This window comes from Procambarus clarkii, chromosome 37, assembly GCF_040958095.1.
Source record: "Procambarus clarkii isolate CNS0578487 chromosome 37, FALCON_Pclarkii_2.0, whole genome shotgun sequence".
Lineage (NCBI taxonomy): Eukaryota > Metazoa > Arthropoda > Malacostraca > Decapoda > Cambaridae > Procambarus > Procambarus clarkii.
Window position 1 is genome coordinate 19,981,107 of NC_091186.1, and position 21,708 is coordinate 20,002,814.

General features: G+C 42.9%; 1 protein-coding gene across 1 annotated transcript in view; it reads left to right on the forward strand.

The window, feature by feature from the left end:
• The window catches only part of LOC123765739 (vacuolar protein sorting 53), a 104,557-nt gene that overhangs the window by 21,825 nt on the left and 61,024 nt on the right, over nucleotides 1-21,708 (forward strand). The window contains exons 4-5 of the mRNA XM_069337229.1: nucleotides 4,534-4,676; nucleotides 14,217-14,337. Coding sequence (XP_069193330.1) covers nucleotides 4,534-4,676; nucleotides 14,217-14,337 — 264 coding nt within the window. The remainder of the gene's footprint in view (nucleotides 1-4,533; nucleotides 4,677-14,216; nucleotides 14,338-21,708) is intronic.

The following is a 21,708-nucleotide window of genomic DNA, read 5'->3' on the forward strand; positions in this document are numbered from 1 at the left end:
CAAGGTACATGTTGAAACAGTTCAGCATGCTCATGTCCACAAGATGGAAGAACACTTTTTTCGTCCACCTACATGTCTTCCGCACACACTCTGCAGTGCCAATCATCATGTCTGATTTATCAATCAACCGCATGTTGATATTATAGTCTAAAACACAGTCTGGCTTATATAGTGGTGTATTTGTTTTATGGTTCACTTTCCCACTGTTCACCATTGTTCCATCATGAATTGTTGTCAACAAGTTCACCTCTCTTTTGTCTTTCCACCGAACTGACAGAATGTTATCACTTTTCCTTCTCTGACACTCGCCAACTGCAATGTCGTTGTCAAACACAGGCATTTCCCTTCGTTGCGGCTTTACTGTACCAACCAATCCGGTTCTATTTTCTAGCAAGAACCGAGCTAGCAAGGGACTTGTATAGTAATTATCTGTGCATAAAATGTGTCCCTTGTTCATCCACGGAGCCATGATGGTCTTCACTACACTCCCCGAGAATCCATGTTCGTCGTTACCGGGAATGTCTACATCACTAGCCGAGTACAGAATCATGTGTAACACGTATCCTGTCTCACAATCACAAAGAACAAAAAATTTCAGGCCAAATCGGTTTCGTTTCGAGGGAATGTACTGTTTGAATGGAACACGTCCCTTGAAAAGTACAAGAGATTCATCAACCACCAGCTTCTGTGCTGGTACGTAAAAATCTCTGAATTTTCCAATAACATCGTTCATGTAGTGCCTCACTCGCCACAGTCTATCATCAGGTGTTCGGTCCTGAACACTTCCAAAATGTAGACACCTGAGGAGTATCTGAAACCTGTCTCGTGACATATATTTCCCGAATAAAGGTGTTGGCACGGTATGGTCCTTGCTCCAATAGTCACTTATTGCATGTTTGTGACAGTGCTTCATCAACAAACAGAGTGCCAAAAACACATACATTTCCGCAACTGTGGTATTTTTCCAACGCTGCAGTCGTGAAGATTCTGTGATTTCCCTCTCAATCAGGTAAGCAGCATGCAGGTTCGTTTGGTGTACAATGTATTCCATGAGTGGTTCATCATAGAATGCTGTAAAATATTCCATCTCAGCCATGTCCTCACCTTGATTAGGGAAAAGGTTTGTAATCCCTACATCTTTATTGTCAAAGTGAGGAATATTAGGAATAAAATCGTCACCATCATTCCACTCAAGTACACCAGGCGTCCTGCGAGATGCAGAGGAAAGACGGCGAGGAAGCGATGCATACCGGCGACCAGGAGCTGAATACCGTCTGCGAGAAGCACGGTGGCTATGTGCACGTGAGGTGGGTGCACGTGAGGTGGGTGCACGTGAGGTGGGTGCACGTGAGGTGGGTGCACGTGAGGTGGGTGCACGTGAGGTGGGTGCACGTGAGGTGGGTGCACGTGAGGTGGGTGCACGTGAGGTGGGTGCACGTGAGGTGGGTGCACGTGAGGTGGGTGCACGTGAACACGAGGGTCTTGGTTCCTCATGTGGTGCCATGCGGTGGCGCTTGGCTGGGCGAGATGCTGCTGACGCGACAATTTCTCGCCCAGTTACACCACTGGTACCAGCCACAGGCTCAATAAAACTATGATCTGAGTCACTAAACCCAGAAAAGGAGTCACCTCCCTCTGACTCGTCACCCTCAAACAGAAAATATCCACAGGAACTGTGAGGTCGTGGTAGAATTGGGGTAGAAACTGGCCGAGGAGGCATGGGTGAGCGTAGAGGCCTCGCCATGGCACGGCGAGCGTTGTCACTCTCACTGCTGCTGCTACTATCACCCGACAACTGTGTATAATCCTCATCGTTGTCTGAATCATCAAACACACTTTCTTCACCTTCAGAGAATAATTCGTGGGCTATTTGCTCTGGGGTGAGGGACTGAGTGGTGCGTGCCCGTGAGGCGTTTGACCGTGCGCTCGCCATGGTGACTCTCGCTAAACTGAGGCTTCCCATGCCTTCGGTTCGTGAGCGGGAATTTTTTTCAAAATGGCCGCTGTTTACTATAGCCCCTGGGCAGCATATGGGACCCCCAGCTACACCGCGGGCCATTCAAATCGTGCGCGGTACCCATAATCGTCATATGACGTGAAGCGCAGTTGACTGGTAAAACGATTTACACTTCATATGACGTGATGCGCGCTTTAAGGGTTAAGGGTGAAACTAGGAATGTAGAACCAATGGGCATTTATACACACTTCAAACACAAGAGTTTTTTTTTTAACTTAATTATTTTTTTAATAAAACTAATTATCATATTTTTTTAATATATGCTCTTGTGATAGCTGAGAGTCATAGACGTGATTTCAGTTGACACTTGTGTTTGATAATCGTTTTTGACCATTTTGGAATAATTTTGACACCTACTTCAATATTTGTTTTCTCCCTTCCTATTTATGCTACGATGCTGAGACTTGGACCAGATGAAACTCTTTTCATATACAACTCATCAAAAAAGTTTGATTGAAATCGAACCAGTTTTCATTTATTGCATATTTCAATCCAAAACCATTCAAATGCATCCTTAAAAAAAGAGAAACATTTACATTAACAACCACAAAATACTAAACTTTATACACCAGACATTACATTGAAACAATCTTGTGATCCCATGTGAATTATGTTACCCAGTAATTTGTTCCATATATCAACAACCCTATTTCCAAGCCTGTATTAACCCAGGTCCTTCCGAAATCTAAACTTACCCAATTTATATTCATTGTTTTAAGTTCTATTTTGTGTTATATATGTATGTATGTATGTATGTATGTATGTATGTATGTATGTATGTATGTATGTATGTATGTATGTATGTATGTATGTGGCAGCAGGCTTTCGGGCTTTGCATAGAAGGCTCAGAAGTGCGTTCTGGCTACTAGGTACGACATATATATATATATATATATATATATATATATATATATATATATATATATATATATATATATATATATATATATATAATATATATATATATATATATATATATATATATATATATATATATATATATATATATATATATATAATATACACACACACACACACACACACACACACACACATACATACATACATACATACATACATATATATCCCGATATAGTGGATACCATGTGTACGTCCATGGAATAAAAACAAAAAATACTATAATTAAACACTTTTCCTAAAAGTTGTTTGGTTAAAGTTGCAGAGTTGTGGAAGTAGGAGGATGTTATGGTGAGCTACTGAAGGTGTGGCTGAGCCTGAAACATCTGCCTTGGTGTGAGGGCTCTTGGCACTTGTGTGCCATACATCCTTGAGTATGGGTTGGTTTAGGACCATTTTCTTAATGCTCACGATTTACATATATTAATTATTCATGGCCACCATTGCAGTCCATCAAACTCAGCCTTTTCCATACAATTCCCATGTTTCAAGGCAGACATGAGGTTATAATCCACTGCTTCCCTAAACTCTTAAATTTACACAGGTACTGTGTTATCTTACCCCTGCTCCTCCTCGTGTGACTGTTGTTATCTTACTCCTGCTCCTCCTCGTGTGACTGTTGTTATCTTACTCCTGCTCCTCCTCGTGTGACTGTTGTTATCTTACTCCTGCTCTTCCTTGTATGACTGTTATTATCTTACCCCTGCTCCTCCTCGTATGACTGTTATTATCTTACTCCTGCTGCTCCTCCTCGTATGACTGTTGTTATCTTATTCCTGTTCCTCCTCCTAGTGTGACTGTTGTTATCTTACCCCTGCTCCTCCTTGTGTGACTGTTATCTTATTCCTGCTCCTCCTCATGTGACTGTTGTTATCTTACTCCTGCTCCTCCTTGTATGACTGTTGTTATCTTACCCCTGCTCCTCCTCGTGTGACTGTTGTTATCTTATTCCTGCTCCTCCTCTTGTGACTGTTGTCATACTCCTGCTCCTCCTCATGTGACCATGTTATCATACTCCTGCTCCTCCTCATGTGACCATGTTATCATACTCCAGCTTCTCCTCATGTCCCGAAACACATGAATGCACGCTAGTTCATCCAAGAATACAGGAATAATACTCTCTTCTTACAATTATATTAACAGGTACAATAAAAGACAGGAACCTAGCATCTTATTACATCTTATAAGGGATAATATACATAAATACTTTACATAAACGTTACAATGCTCCTTATTTGACTGTGTTATCTTACTCCTGCGACTGTGATGTTATCCTTCTCTTGCTCCTCTTTGTGTGACTGTGTTATCCAATTTCCCCCTGCTTCTCCTCAGGCAAGTGTGTTGTCTTCTTACTACTTACTACTGCTTCTCCTCAGGCAAGTGTGTTGTCTTCTTACTACTCAACCTTCCAGGCACCTGTTTACTTGAAGGAAAATAGAGGCATCACGTGAACGGAAATGTGCCCAATTGTCTGTCCTGCTGTGGGAATCAAACTTGCAGCCTTTCGGTTGTTGCTTTGTTGGTAATGAATTTCATTTATGTAGTGATGTCATTAAACTTTATTCATTATTTGTGTTTTAAGTAGGTAAGTGTTTCAGGAAAAAGCCGGAGAATCTGAGCAGCGTGTGAAAGAGATCACACGGGACATCAAGCAGCTTGACACAGCCAAGAGGAACCTCACTACTTCTATTACCACACTAAACCATCTCCAAATGTTGGTGGAGGGAGTTCAGAAACTGCAGTAAGTTTTCAATAAGTCATAATTTCATCTTTATATTTCTGTATATATGATCCTGGTTGTCCAAGCCAATATTGTCTTTGGAAAAAATTGTTTCCATTGTAAATAGTTTATTTTAAACGATAGTTTTCTAATTGGATTATATAGCATTTCTCGTCTAGTGAAAAAATTTTTGATTTCATTTATGTACAGTAGATGAAATTAGCAAATCTTTTTATTTACTATATAAGAATTGATGCTATGCATCAAATCATGCTAGACTACAGCCAGAACCTGGATGTGTCTTCTAACGCCTGTCTCATCTTGTGGGATGCTGAAGGTTTTTCGTTGCTCCTGCCTCGCGGTGACGATCACCTGTCCTGCCTCCGTCATGCTGCCTGTTTGGTCGGTGACACCGATGAACCTGAGTCTTGCCAGGATTTGTTTCCCGCTTGTCATTCAGTTTACCCATTCCTTGTTTGAGGATGTCAGGGGTCAGGCAGCGGCTGTTGCATGCTCGATTTTCTTTGTTACGAGGCAGGTTGGTTGCCCGCTTGGAAACCCCGAAGCTGCCCCGTTTGGATTTTGGGGTACCCGGATTTGGGGCGTTGGTTACTTCATCCGTGGTTCTCTCCGTGCCCTTACTTCCTTTCCAGGTGGGTGTGGTTCGCCCTGCTCCATCCCCCTGCTTCCGGCTCCCAAATGTCTGAGGGTTTCGAAGTCAGGGTGGGGTTTCGCTCAGGTCGAGGCTCGGGTAGCGTCGGGGACAGCCCCTTCCGATTTGGCCGCTGGGGTAGTGTAGCCTGATTTTCCCTTCGAAGCATCTGGATCGACACAGCAGACTCCCTTCTTTGAAGCTGTCCCCCTGGACTCAGCCTTTTCTTCAGGGGTGGTGGGCGTGGTTGCGGATTCTGCCCCAGGGCCTCTGTCGGGGGTTCCCAGTGCCCGGGGTATATATTGAGGTTATATTGAGATGATTTCGGGGCTTTAGTGTCCCCGCGGCCCGGTCCTCGACCAGGCCTCCACCCCCAGGAAGCAGCCCGTGACAGCTGACTAACACCCAGGTACCTATTTTACTGCTAGGTAACAGGGGCATAGGGTGAAAGAAACTCTGCCCATTGTTTCTCGCCGGCGCCCGGGATCGAACCCGGGACCACAGGATCACAAGTTCAGTGTGCTGTCCGCTCGGCCGACCGGCTCCTCAAGGTAGTCCGGTAGGGGTAGTCCGCAAGGAGCACTTGGGTTCTGGTTGCTCCAGCTTGGGCCTTTGTGTCTTCTGGGCTGGGATTGAAGTTGGGGAGGGGGTTTTTGTCTCCTTCCTTTCTGCATTGGTTTACCATATTTGCCAGCATGAATTACGCATGCTCGCATCGGGCGCATCTATCTTTGGTTTGGATGTTTTGCGGCTGTTTAGTAGTTTGTTTTTGTGGCCATTTTGCACTGCTGGGTGCACTTCTTCTCCCAGCTGTCAGGGTGGCGCTCTGAGTCGCGTTTTCGTATAGCTGATGAGCATTTGCGCTCGCTTTTTTGGGCATTTTTCACTTAGTTCATATGCTTTTGTTCTTCTTGGGACTATTGTTCCCTTTGGTGTGACATCTCTCTTTTTTTTAAGTTAAGTCTGCTTTGTTAACCCTTAAATTGCGCATGGCATATATATATGACAGGAAATGATGTTACCTTATGTTCAATTTCTCAAACTTGCTCAAACGCTTTCCTATTTTTTGTGCATATTCTACTAGCAAATCCTGCAACTTTGTCTAAATGATCACAAATGTAACTTGAAAATGAGAAAATAAAAAATAATTATAAAATTGAATATTGAAAACTTCAGATTTTCAAATGAGCAGCAAAAATATAAGATATCGCCAATTGTTCATTTGGTGTTATTATGCTCTCAGAATACCATATGATCTTCATTTTCATAGTTTCAGAGTATATAGGTTTTCAGTTTAGTTTACTGTAAAAAAAAAAATCAATGTGGCATTTGAAATATGCGCCAAATTTAGACAAAACATTTTATAACTCTAAACATTTAGGGTTTATGAAAAATCCATTCTAATAGGATTGTAGAACAGACAGCTGTGCAGATTTGTAAACCTCATCTTGGTGACATTCATGTATCAACACATCAAGCAGGTCACAAGAATGAGGAAAGGGGATGTTCCGTCAGTACTGGATCTAATATTCACCAAGAAAGAAGAGGTTATCTTGAGATGATTACGGGGCTTTAGTGTCCCCGCGGCCCGGTCCTCGACCAGGCCTCCACCCCCAGGAATCAGCCCGTGACAGCTGACTAACACCCAGGTACCTATTTTACTGCTAGGTAACGGGCATAGGGTGAAAGAAACTCTGCCCATTTTTTCTTGCCGGCGCCCGGGATCGAACCCGGGACCACAGGATCACAAGTCCAGTGCGCTGTCCGCTCGGCCGGCCGGCTTCCTATATGGAGGAGGTATTTGACATCCAGTACCTTCCTCCCTTGGGAAAGAGTGATCACGTCCTCCTGTACATTAAATACGCTATGCGATATAATCTAGTAGAGAATGGGGACCTTGAAACAGTTGTTAAACTCGATTTCAAGAGAGGACGCTATGGGGAACTTTAGAAGTTTTTTTCATGGGCATAATTGGACAGACTTGTTGCTAGGCAAGGAAGTAAATAAGACATATGCCATATTTTGCAAAATATATGATGAAGCCACACAAACATTCATACCAAAACAGAGATGCAGACCTAGGAAACAAGGTGGGTTCAACAGAAATTGCAAGAGGGCCAGAGATCAAAAGACACAAGCATGGAATCATTATAGTGAGAGTCCAAACCCCCAAACATACCAGCGATACAAATATGCAAGAAACAACTACACATCCGTAAGGAGAGAGGCAGAAAGGAACTTTGAGACCGGTATAGCAGACAAATGTAAATCAGATCCAGGCCTTTTCTATAAATTCATTAAAAGCAAGCTGCAGGTAAAGGATAATATTTAGAGGTTGAAAATGGGGGACAAATACACGGAAAATGAAAAGGAAATGTGTGATACATTAAACGAAAAGTTCCGAAGTGTCTTTCTACAAAATGAGATCTTCAGGGAACCAAACACAATAAGAATTCCATAGAACAACATAGAGCACATAGAGGTGTCTAGAGACGAAGTGAAACAAATGCTCAAGGAGCTAAGTAAGAACAAAGCAGTTGGTCCAGATGGAGTTTCACCATGGGTTCTGAGAGAATGTGCATCTGAGCTTAGCATTCCTCTTCACCTGATTTTTTAGGCATCCCTGTGTACAGGAGTTGTAGTAGATGTGTGGAAAAAGGCCAACAGTTCCAATTTACAAAAGTAGCAGCAGGGATAACCCCCTCAATTATAGACCTGTATCATTGACAAGTGTAACATTCAAAATATTGGAAAAGTAAATACTGTAAAACTAAATGGGGTAGAACACCTGGAGAGAAATTATATAATATCAGACAGACAGTATGGTTTTCGATCTGGAAGATCCTGTGTAACAAATTTACTTGGTTTCTATGATCGAGCCACAGAGATTTTACAGGAAAGGGATGGTTGGGATGACTGCATCTATCTGGACCTAAAAAAGGCTTTCGACAGAGTTCCATATAAGAGGTTGTTCTGGAAACTGGAACACATTGGAGGGGTGACAGGTAAGCTGCTAACATGGATGAAAAACTTTCTGACTGATAGAAAAATGAGGGCAGTAATAAGAGGAAGTGTATCAGACTGGAGAAATGTCACAAGCGGAATACCACAGAGTTCAGTTCTTGCACCGTTAATGTTCATTGTCTTCATAAACGATCTACCAGATGGAATACAGAATTATATGAACGTGTTTGCTGATGATGCTAAGATAATAGGAAGGATTATCATTGTGCGAAGTAACTTAGATGATTGTCATGCCCTTCAAGAAGACATGGACAGAATAAGTATATGGAGCACCACTTGGCAAATGAAATTTAATGTAAATAAATGCCATGTTATGGAATGTGGAATAGCAGAACATGGACCCCACACAACCTATAAATTATGTGAGGAATCTTTAACCCCTTAACTGCGTTGCCTCCAAATGTGACACCCCCGCAGTGCGCAGGAAATAAATTCTCTGGAAAAAATTATTTTTTCTTTTTAAAGTGTCAAAAACTCTTCCCTCAGTATGGGTATGTAAAAAATACCCATACTGAGAAGTTCTACTTACTTTGGCTGCTATGGGGTCCGGAAGTTGGGGCGTGACGTCATCATTCCCCGTGCGCCCGTGCCGTAAGCTCTCGGGGGCGGTGGGGCGCTCGGGGCGGGGCGCGCGAGTTGCCGCGAATATAAGAACATAAGAACATAAGAACAAAGGTAACTGCAGAAGGCCTATTGGCCCATACGAGGCAGCTCCTATTCTATAACCACCCAATCCCACTCATATACTTGTCCAACCCGTGCTTGAAACAATCGAGGGACCCCATCTCCACAATGTTACGCGGCAATTGGTTCCACAAATCAACAACCCTGTTACTGAACCAGTATTTACCCAAGTCTTTCCTAAATCTAAACTTATCCAATTTATATCCATTGTTTCGTGTTCTGTCCTGTGTTGATACTTTTAATACCCTATTAATATCCCCCCGCTTATGTCCATTCATCCACTTGTAAACCTCTATCATGTCACCCCTAACTCTTCGCCTTTCCAGTGAATGCAACTTAAGCTTTGTTAATCTTTCTTCATATGAAAGATTTCTAATTTGGGGAATTAACTTAGTCATCCTACGCTGGACACGTTCAAGTGAATTTATATCCATTCTATAATATGGCGACCAAAACTGAACTGCATAATCTAAATGGGGCCTAACTAGAGCAAGATATAGCTTGAGAACCACACCAGGTGTCTTGTTACTAACGCTGCGATTAATAAATCCAAGTGTCCGATTTGCCTTATTACGAACATTTATGCATTGATCCTTTTGTTTTAAATTCTTACTAATCATAACTCCCAGATCCCTTTCGCAATCCGACTTCGCAATCACAACACCATCTAGCTCGTATCTTGTAACTCTATCATCATTACCTAACCTCAGAACTTTACATTTATCAGCATTAAACTGCATCTGCCAATCCTTTGACCATTTCAAAACCCTATCTAGATCAACTTGAAGTGATAGTGAGTCCTCCTCCGAATTAATTTCCCTACCGATTTTCGTATCATCGGCAAATTTGCAAATGTTGCTACTCAAACCTGAATCTAAATCATTTATATATATTATAAACAACAGAGGTCCCAGGACAGAGCCTTGAGGCACTCCACTTACAACATTTTCCCACTCTGACTTGATTCATTTATACTAACTCTCTGTTTCCTTTGGTATAGCCATGCCCTAATCCAGCTTAATATAGCACCCCCAATACCATGAGACTCTATTTTTTTAATCAGTCTTTCATGTGGCACTGTATCAAAAGCTTTGCTAAAGTCAAGGTATACAACATCGCAATCCTTACCACTATCAACTGCCTCAACAATGCTAGAATAAAAAGATAACAAATTTGTTAAACATGAACGGCCATTTATAAAACCATGTTGCGACTCAATTATTAATTTATGTTTTTCAAGATGAAGACGAATTTTATTTGCTATAAGAACATAAGAACATAAGAACAAAGGCAACTGCAGAAGGCCTGTTGGCCCATACGAGGCAGCTCCTATTCTATAACCACCCAATCCCACTCATATACTTGTCCAACCCGTGCTTGAAACAATCGAGGGACCCCACCTCCACAATGTTACGCGGCAATTGGTTCCACAAATCAACAACCCTGTTACTGAACCAGTATTTACCCAAGTCTTTCCTAAATCTAAACTTATCCAATTTATACCCATTGTTTCGTGTTCTGTCCTGTGTTGATACTTTTAATACCCTATTAATATCCCCCCGGTTATGTCCATTCATCCACTTGTAAACCTCTATCATGTCACCCCTAACTCTTCGCCTTTCCAGTGAATGCAACTTAAGCTTTGTTAATCTTTCTTCATATGAAAGATTTCTAATTTGGGGAATTAACTTAGTCATCCTACGCTGGACACGTTCAAGTGAATTTATATCCATTCTATAATATGGCGACCAAAACTGAACTGCATAATCTAAATGGGGCCTAACTAGAGCAAGATATAGCTGAAGAACCACACCAGGTGTCTTGTTACTAACGCTGCGATTAATAAATCCAAGTGTCCGATTTGCCTTATTACGAACATTTATGCATTGATCCTTTTGTTTTAAATTCTTACTAATCATAACTCCCAGATCCCTTTCGCAATCCGACTTCGCAATCACAACACCATCTAGCTCGTATCTTGTAACTCTATCATCCTTACCTAACCTCAGAACTTTACATTTATCAGCATTAAACTGCATCTGCCAATCCTTTGACCATTTCAAAACCCTATCTAGATCAACTTGAAGTGATAGTGAGTCCTCCTCCGAATTAATTTCCCTACCGATTTTCGTATCATCGGCAAATTTGCAAATGTTGCTACTCAAACCTGAATCTAAATCATTTATATATATTATAAACAACAGAGGTCCCAGGACAGAGCCTTGAGGCACTCCACTTACAACATATTTCCACTCTGACTTGATTCCATTTATACTAACTCTCTGTTTCCTTTGGTATAGCCATGCCCTAATCCAGCTTAATATAGCACCCCCAATACCATGAGACTCTATCTTTTTAATCAGTCTTTCATGTGGCACTGTATCAAAAGCTTTGCTAAAGTCAAGGTATACAACATCGCAATCCTTACCACTATCAACTGCCTCAACAATGCTATTATATACTATATAATATATTTTCGTTCATTTTTTGCGCACCTTTCCAAATACATTTTCATTGTTTTTATGTGCCAATCCAATGTATAATGAACACATACACTATAATATCGCAGTACAACATCCGTACTGTCCGTAGACACTGTGTTACGTGCATGAAACTTGTGTACACATATGCAGCACATATTTACTATGTATCATGCTAATTTGTGTATATATACAATCTATTTACACACTATACACTGTCACACACTATATACATTCACCATCAACACATTCAGAACACCGCGTAGCAGCTGCTTCGTATGGGCCAATAGCAGCTGCCTCGTATGGGCCAATAGCAGCTGCCTCGTATGGGCCAATAGCAGCTGCCCCATATGGGCCAATAACAGCTGCCTCGTATGGGCCAATAGCAGCTGCCCTGTATGGGCCAATAACAGCTGCCCCATATGGGCCAATAGCAGCTGCCTCGTATGGGCCAACAGCAGCTGCCTCGTATGGGCCAACAGTAGCTGCCTCGTATGGGCCAATAGCAGCTGCCTCGTATGGGCCAATAGCAGCTGCCCCGTATGGGCCAATAGCAGCTGCCCTGTATGGGCCAATAGCAGCTGCCCTGTATGGGCCAATAGCAGCTGCCCCGTATGGGCTAATAGCAGCTGCCGCGTATGGGCCAATAGCAGCTGCCGCGTATGGGTCAATAGCAGCTGCCTCGTATGGGCCAATAGCAGCTGCCTCGTATGGGCCAATAGCAGCTGCCTCGTATGGGCCAATAGCAGCTGCCGCATATGGGCCAATAGGAGCTGCTTCGTATGGGGCAATAGGAGCATTTGGTCAAGAACACATTCAGAACACCTCGAGTGAGAGCAGCCACACCCAGCCAGTCTCCCTCACTCCAACATCTTACTCGCCAACATTGCTCCTCCCACCATATTGTTATAGTTCTTATTACACATGTTCTATATACCTATCTACATGTTTTATTTACCAGAACTATGCAAGTAAGCCGGTATTGTGTCCAAACAGTACAGTGGCCACCATACACTGCATGAAAAATCACACAGCAGACGACGCTACGATTACGTCACCTCCCTCACCAAAATAGCTCCTCTCAACATTCTCCTGTTGCTGTTCTTACACTATATACACACACTATATATACCCATGTACATGTGTGTTGCCCATAACGAACCACTAAGCTAGTATGGTGAGCAAAACAAGAGTGGCAGCCACACACACAATGAGGCTACCTCAATTCTCGCCCTCCCCCCCTCATCAAAATTCCTCCTTCCACAATACAACGCACAACGCTAATTATAACCACATTCCTGCTATTATCACAATCCTGGTCACTAATTTCTGTAAATGAATAATTGACCACACATTTTGAAAAGGAACCTAAGAAATCATTTGATGATTCCTAGATAAACGAAATAATGCTGTGGTGCCTAAATAAATAATAATGCTATAAAAATAAATAAAAATAATGCTAATCCTACTATTTTTTCTATGATTTTCATCTCTTCTGCTGCTCTGTCCACCCTCAATGAAATTTCCTTCTCATAACATCCAAAAATTATTATGGACTTACTTCTATCTGCAGTGTTTTGTACTAGTTTACTGTTGGTAACCAGTTTATTTCTAATTGCTTGCCTAAGATCCGCTTCTTGTCATTTCTGGTTTTGACTTCCAAACACACTTCCTTAATCGTCTTTTTCTCTCTTACAACTTGGACATAAGTCTCTTATTTTTCGTCTTTATACTTTTCTAGTTCTTTATTAACCTCTTCTTTGTGAGTTGTCAATGAAGTTTCCAGTTGCAGGTCCTTACCTAACTCTATATTAGCCCTCAGGCTCCCTTGGAATTGTTCACCATATGAGTCTATTTTCTTGTTTATTACTTCAAAGTCACCACTCTTCACTTTCCATATCTCATTTTTTTCACTAATTCCTTGATTTGTTCCTCCTGAACAATTGTTACCATGTCAGTTAATGCAATAATAATCTTACTTTGCTGAAAAATGCTTCCTTTTAGAGTGCAGTGCTCACTCCTGAGAGCTCCATTGTCCTCTTCCAATATAAGCACTTTTTCTCCATACTTCTTTACCATATCCTCAGTTATCTCTAACCTACCAAGAACTCCTCATTTCCTTATCTATTGTAGTGAGAATCCTTTGAAAGAATCATCTATTGGTGTGTTTACATTTGCAGCGGCAGCCACAGGAAATGCTTATTTGCAGCACTAAGGCATGCTCATTTGCTTGTTTTTCTTTGGGGAGTTCTGTTCACTCGTCTGACTTTTAGTAGTAGTTTCAACCAGAATAGGGGTTTGTTTTGAGATGCTAACCTTTCTGGGTGCCTGACCCGGTCAATGGCAGACACAGAATGCTCCAAATCACATGTGCATTTCTATAGGCCATTGCTCCTCGTGCCTCTTTGAGGTGGGCCAGGTTCTGGCTCATGGTCCCCGGTAGGCCTAAGAACTCCATTCACACTGACTGATGCCAAAGTCTAATATATCCGTATCAGCCTGGATAGCTCTGGGGAGCCTCTGGGTCTCGCCCAGAAAATGGTGTTTCATTACATGCAACGCTGTTTTTTTTTTGTTTTGTTATAACATAATTTGTCCAGATTTGCCCTGGGAGAATTCTTATATACAGTATAACAAAAAACTTCATTAATTAAATATAATTATCAAATGCAATTAATTGGTGAATACTTCATAGTTAAGATAATTTTTACTTATACACAGAGCCCTGAAGGTCCGTCGGGAATATGGAGAAATTGCCACACTTCTGCAAGGAGTAATGAATGTTTTAGAACATTTGAATCGCTACAAGCATATTCCACAAGTTGCGGACTTAGCTCGCCAGGTTCGTTCAAGTTACCACTTACAAAATCTTTTTGTAATTTTGTTGTTTTTGATTAATTAATTACTTAAATTAATTAGTAAAATTTCCTTTTAATTATTTATTAATTAGAAATTGGTTACTTAATTTCCTTTTACTCTCTTCATAAAAACTAATAATTTTCAAACAAGGTAGTGTTTGTTGTGAAGTAGGTTCTGGTGGGCCTGTGCCTCATGGTGACCAGCAACTCTTCAGATGGTCTTCCCTTCACGTTGAGGCTGTCCATCCTCCAAAAAGATAGAGCTTGTAGCTACTATGGATGAAATGTACAAAATATGGACTGCTCTTTGCAGTAAGAATTTCAGAGTAGTCATAATCCAAACTTAATCTGTCTAAGTCTTAAATAAGTAATCCTAGGCCTAACATATGCACTACTGTATAGGCCAAATTTAATTATTTATATACAGTATCCACTCGATTTAATGGCCTATATGGGGCTGTACCCTGGTCGTTATGTCCGGAGCTCCGGTATTTCCGAAGTTAAGATGTCGGAAATTTTTCAAGTAACATTCAGGTAGGATATATTTTATACTGTATAACTAAAATTAAATAAAGTTCATTGTGTAGTTGCATTCCAAGTTAGTTCCTGTCTCAGTGCCCATTCTATCACAGGTTACAATTAATAATTCCTTCATATGACAAGTTGGATCACACAAGTGGACCATACAACAAGTGAACCATATTAACCAAACACCTCCCTACCTCACCGCCACTCTTCCCTCACCCCCACCACCACCACCCTCCCTCCTTCACTGCTTCTATCCCTCCCTGCCTCTCCCCCTCAATGCCTCCCTCCATCAGTGCCTCCATCACATCCTCTCTCCCCTCAATGCCTCCCTCCATCACTGCCTCCCATCCCTCCATCAGTGTCTCCATCACATCCTCTCTCCCCTCAATGCCTCCCTCCACCATTGCCTCTCTCCCTCAATGCCTCCCTCCATCACTGCCTCCCATCCCTCCCTCCATCACTGCCTCCCATGCATCCCTCCATCACTGCCTCCCATCCCTCCCTCCATCACTGCCTCCCATCCCTCCCTCCATCACTGCCTCCCATCCCTCCCTCCATCACTGTCTCCCATCCCTCCCTCCATCACTGCCTCCCATCCCTCTCTCCATCACTGTCTCCCATCCCTCTCTCCATCACTGCCTCCCATCCCTCCCTCCATCACTGCCTCCCATCCCTCCCTCCATCACTGCCTCCCATCCCTCTCTCCATCACTGCCTCCCATCCCTCTCTCCATCACTGCCTCCCATCCCTCTCTCCATCACTGCCTCCCATCCCTCCCTCCATCACTGCCTCCCATCCCTCCCTCCATCACTGCCTCCCATCCCTCCCTCCATCACTGCCTCCCATCCCTCTCTCCATCACTGCCTCCCATCCCTCTCTCCATCACTGCCTCCCATCCCTCCCTCCATCACTGCCTCCCATCCCTCTCTCCATCACTGCCTCCCATCCCTCTCTCCATCACTGCCTCCCATCCCTCCCTCCATCACTGCCTCCCATCCCTCTCTCCATCACAGCCTCCCATCCCTCCCTCCATCACAGCCTCCCATCCCTCCCTCCATCACTGCCTCCCATCCCTCCCTCCATCACTGCCTCCCATCCCTCCCTCCATCACTGCCTCCCATCCCTCCCTCCATCACTGCCTCCCATCCCTCCCTCCATCACTGCCTCCCATCCCTCTCTCCATCACTGCCTCCCATCCCTCTCTCCATCACAGCCTCCCATCCCTCCCTCCATCACAGCCTCCCATCCCTCCCTCCATCACTGCCTCCCATCCCTCCCTCCATCACTGCCTCCCATCCCTCCCTCCATCACTGCCTCCCATCCCTCCCTCCATCACTGCCTCCCATCCCTCCCTCCATCACTGCCTCCCATCCCTCCCTCCATCACTGCCTCCCATCCCTCTCTCCATCACTGCCTCCCATCCCTCCCTCCATCACAGCCTCCCATCCCTCCCTCCATCACAGCCTCCCATCCCTCCCTCCATCACTGCCTCCCATCCCTCCCTCCATCACTGCCTCCCATCCCTCCCTCCATCACTGCCTCCCATCCCTCCCTCCATCACTGCCTCCCATCCCTCCCTCCATCACTGCCTCCCATCCCTCCCTCCATCACTGCCTCCCATCCCTCTCTCCATCACTGCCTCCCATCCCTCTCTCCATCACAGCCTCCCATCCCTCCCTCCATCACAGCCTCCCATCCCTCCCTCCATCACTGCCTCCCATCCCTCCCTCCATCACTGCCTCCCATCCCTCCCTCCATCACTGCCTCCCATCCCTCCCTCCATCACTGCCTCCCATCCCTCCCTCCATCACTGCCTCCCATGCTACTAACAGGGTTGAGGCTTGTCTTAGCCGGATATGTCTGTCAGCACCTGCTCGCAGATGCCAACTGTGCATAATTCATAAATACAGTAAAACTATATTTGTTTAATTAATAAATAGGAAACTATAAAACATGTTAATGATTAATAATGTATAGTAATATGCAAAAATTAACACATTTTGGCATAAATATTTTACAACTAAGAACAAAAATTTTAATACAGTATTGGTGAGAGGTTTGGCACCCATCAAATGGTCAGCAAACCTTCCCTCCTCCGCCTCCCTTCCTCACCACCACCACCCCCAACACACTGTTACGACCCTGGGTTCTTCAGTGGAAACCAGAGGTCAAAATTGAGTTATTAAACTTTCCTATAGTATAGTTGAACGCAATTCGATGTGTCTTTGTTTGTATCTTCCCTGCCAGACGTAAGACTATTCTTGTTTCTCAAAGAGCATTTAAAGACTGAGCTTGGGGTTGATTATTAAATAATAACATAGGCACCAACTATGTTTACTAATACTTTAATCATTTGTAAAGTAACAATACGTTGCATAGGGGAAGATCTTTAATGTGCTTAGCTGCACGATCAATTAGGCTCCTTCCGGCACCACCACATGCGGGAGGCCTAAGCTGGTCGCTGGGAGCGGTCTTCTCTGGTTGCTGGCTGTGGTGAAAGGAACTTACTCTCCTTCCTCTTCGTTTCCTTATTTCTGTGTCTTGTTCAAGATAAGTATATACTGAGTACATTATTCAATCTCTGGCATACTCATGTTCTATGTGTAGAGTAGTATATTTTGTGTGTAGTAGGTGTTTTTAAGAGTTTATATTACTAGTTATTCTAAAGGGGGTCCCATTGGAACCACGTGGTTCCCTACCCTAAGCTGGCTCTAACTTCAAGTTATTCAATAGTAAAGCTTTACCCTAGCTTGTGTTCAGTGTATAACCTTGTATCCTGCTTATGTGGACCAAGGCTTTTAACGTAAGGTAGTGTGGTAAAGTTATTATTATTATTGTTATTGGTGTGAATGTATATGGGGGGCTGTTAAGGGGTTAATAAATAAGTACATGAATTATAAGAGTATCGTTCTTCCTGTGTAGGAGATCTTGATCATTCCCTAGACTGACCTTGTTGTGTAGCCAAGTAGTCAGCACTACTTCTAGTTTCCATGGGGGCCGGGCCTTACTGATCTTCCCAAATAGATACATCTTTATTCTGACTGACCTTACCCCTGAATACCACTAGATTCCCCATAGTACAGACACTCATTTTAAATAACACACACCCTGCCTGCCTGCCTGCCTCCCTCCCTCACCATCACCACCCCCAACACTACCTGCCTGCCTCCCTCACCCACCACCACCCCCAACACTCACTCTGCCTGCCTCCCTCAACACCACCACCCCCAACACTCCCTGCCTGCTTCCCTCAACACCACCACCCCCAACACTCTCCCTGCCTCTCCCCCTCAATGCCTCCCTCCATCAATCACTGCCTCCCATCCTTCCCTCAATGCCTCGGAGGTTGGTGGCCTATTGCCATGTGAGGGCCCGCCGAAGCCAAAACAAACCCAATATCGACCGCCAAAGTGGTATATGAGGCTCCAGATACCGGTCTCTCAAACCGGTGGTTACACCCAACAGATCGGTATAAAAGAGGCCATTAAATTGAGTGGATACTGTTACCTAAGTGTAGTTACAGGATGAGAGCTACGCTCTTGGTGTCCCGTTTTCCCAGCACTCTTTGTCATATAACGCTTTGAAACTGCTGATGGTCTTGGCCTCCACCACCTTCTCACCTAACTTGTTCCAACCATCTACCACTCTGTTTGCGAAAGTGAATTTTCTTATATTTCTTCGGCATCTGTGTTTAGCTAGTTTAAATCTATGACCTCTTGTTCTTGAAGTTCCAGTTCTCAAGAAATCTTCCTTATTGAATTTATCAATTCCTGTTACTATTTTGTATGTAGTGATCATATCACCTTTTTTTCTTCTGTCTTCTAGTTTTGGCATATTTAATGCCTCTAACCACTCCTCGTAGCTCTTGCGCTTTAGTTCTGGGAGCCACTTGGTAGCATGTCTTTGCACCTTTTCCAGTTTTTTTATGTGCTTCTTAAGATGTGGGCACCACACAACCACTGCATATTCTAGCTTTGGTCTAACAAAAGTCGTGAACAATTTCTTTAGTATATCGTCATCCATGTATTTAAAAGCAATTCTGAAGTTAGAAAATGTGGCATAGGCTCCTCGCACAATGTTCTTTATGTGGTCCTCAGGTGATAGTTTTCTATCTAGAACCACCCCCCTGGATCTCTTTATCAGAATTCTTTAAAGATTTCTCACATAATATATATAGGTTGTGTGGGGTCTATGTTCTCTTATTCCACATTCCATAACATGGCATTTATTAACATTAAACTCCATTTGCCAAGTGGTGCTCCATATACTGTACTTATTTTGTCCAGGTCTTCTTGAAGGGCATGATAATCATCTAAATTTCTTATCCTTCCTATTATCTTAGCATCATCAGCAAACATGTTCATATAATTCTGTATATGAACTGGTAGATCATTTATGTAGACAATAAACATCACTGGTGCAAAAACTGAACCCTGTGGTACTCCACTTGTGATATTTCTCCAGTCCGATACATTGCCTCTGATTACTGCCCTCATTTTTCTATCAATCAGAAAATTTTTCATCCATGTTAGAAGCTTACCTGTCACCCCTCCAATATTTTCCAGTTTCCAGAACAACCCCTTATGTGGAACTCTGTCAAAAACCTTTTTTTAGGTCCAGATAGATGCAGTCAACCCAACCATCTCTTTCCTGTAAAATCTCTGTGGCTCGATCATAGAAACTGAGTAAATTCAATACACACGATCTTCCAGATCGAAAACCATACTGTCTGTCTGATATTATATAATTTCTCTCCAGGTGTTCTACCCATTTAGTTTTTATTAGTTTTTCCAATACTTTCACTATTACACTTGTCAATGATACAGGTCTATAATTGAGGGGTCTTCCCTGCTTCCACTTTTGTAGATTGGAACTATGTTAGCCTGTTTCCACACGTCTGCTACAACTCCTGTACACAGAGATGCCTGAAAGATCAGATGAATTGGAATGCTGAGCTTAGATGCACATTCTCTCAGAACCCATGGTGAAACTCCATCTGGGCCAACTGCTTTGTTCTTACTTTGCTCCTTTAGCATATTTTCCACTTCATCTCTAGACACCTCTATACACTCTATGTTGTTCTCTGGAATTCTTATTGTGTCTGGTTCTCTGAAGATTTCATTTTGTACAAACACACTTTGGAACTTTTCGTTTAATGTTTCACACATTTCCTTTTCATTTTTCATGAATCTGTTTCCCATTTACAACCTCTGGATATTATCCTTTACCTGCAATTTGTTGTTTATGAATTTGTAAAATAGGCCTGGTTCTGTTTTACATTTATCCGCTATCCCTTTTTCAAAATTTCTTTCTGCCTCTCTCCTTACTGCTGTACAGTTGTTTCTCGCATCTTTGTATCGCTGGTATGTTTGGGGGTTTGGCCTCTTCCTATACTAATGACATTTTTGTGTCTTTTGGTCTCTGACCCTCTCGCAATTTCTGTTGAACCAATCCTGTTTTCTGGCCCCTGCATTTCTGTTTTGGTATGAATGTTTGTGTGCCTTCATGGTATATTTTGCAAAATTTAGCATACATTTCATTTACACTGTACTTCCCTGCCTAGTAACAAGTCTGTCAAATTACACTCATTAAATTTTTTTTGAAGTTTCCCATAGTGACCTCTCCTTAAATCGAGTTTATCAACTATTTCAATGTCCCCATTTTCTTCTAGATGATATCTTAAAGCATATTTAATGTCTAACAGGACGTAATCACTCTTTCCCAAGGGAGGAAGGTACTGGATGTCAAATATCTCTTCTTCTTTCCTGGTGAATACTAGATCCAGTACTGATGGTACAGCTCCTTCCCTCATTCTTGTGGCTTGCTTTATGTGTTGATACAAGAATGTCTCCAGAATGAGATTCACAAATCTGCATGTCCAAAAGTCCTCCGTTCTTGCTTCATAGGCCTCCCAGTCTATTGCTTTAAAGTTGAAGTCTCTCAGTATCAACAGTCGTGATTTATCTTTATCTGCTTGTACAATAATATCTCTCATGACCATTATGAGGCCCTCTCGTTTGTCATCCAGTTCTTCCTTTGTCCATGTGTTGCTTGCTGGTGGGCTGTAGGCATTTACAATTATCAGCTTATCATCCTGATTCCAGACCTGCAATGCCATTATGTCAATATCTTGAGGTTTTCAAATACTTACTCTCTTACCTTCAGGCGTTCTTTCACCAGCACAGCCACTCCTCCTCCCTTCCAAGTGTTCTTGTCACATCTCCAAACTGAGTAGCCCCTTGGGAATATGACTTCATTTAAAATATTTCCTTCAAGTTTCGTCTCTAATAATGCCACAATATCTGGGACTTTGAGCTGAATTATATCTTGCAACTCCAAGGTTTTTGACCTCACTCCGTTTATGTTGGTATATACAACTTTCAAGAACATGTTCCCTTTCCCTTTGCTCTTTACTCCCACGTCCACTAATGATTTTGCTGCCTTTTTTTATGTACCATTTCACAAGCTTTCCAGTCCCTGACACTTTGTAGAAAAAAGAATTTCTGTCTTCTTAATTTCTATCCCCATTTAGACATTTTGCTTCAGTGAGGTTCATTTTTAGCTTTTCTCTGTCCTTTTTTGAGAGGTCTTGTCCAAACCAAAGTTTGCCATCCTCGTCACATTGCAATTTTCTGGTGGTTGGCTCTGCGTTCCTTCGTTGATGTTCCTGGGCCTTGTCGGGCCTGTGTGGCCTTGGGTTGGCAGTTGCAGTTTTTGTCTCCGCTTCGCGTTGGTGGTGTGCGTCTTCCGCCTCCCTGGTTAGGTCCCTCTTGTTTTCGTCTTTGGGTAGGTAGCTTCGGGGAGCCGATGGGGCTCTCCCCCAGAAA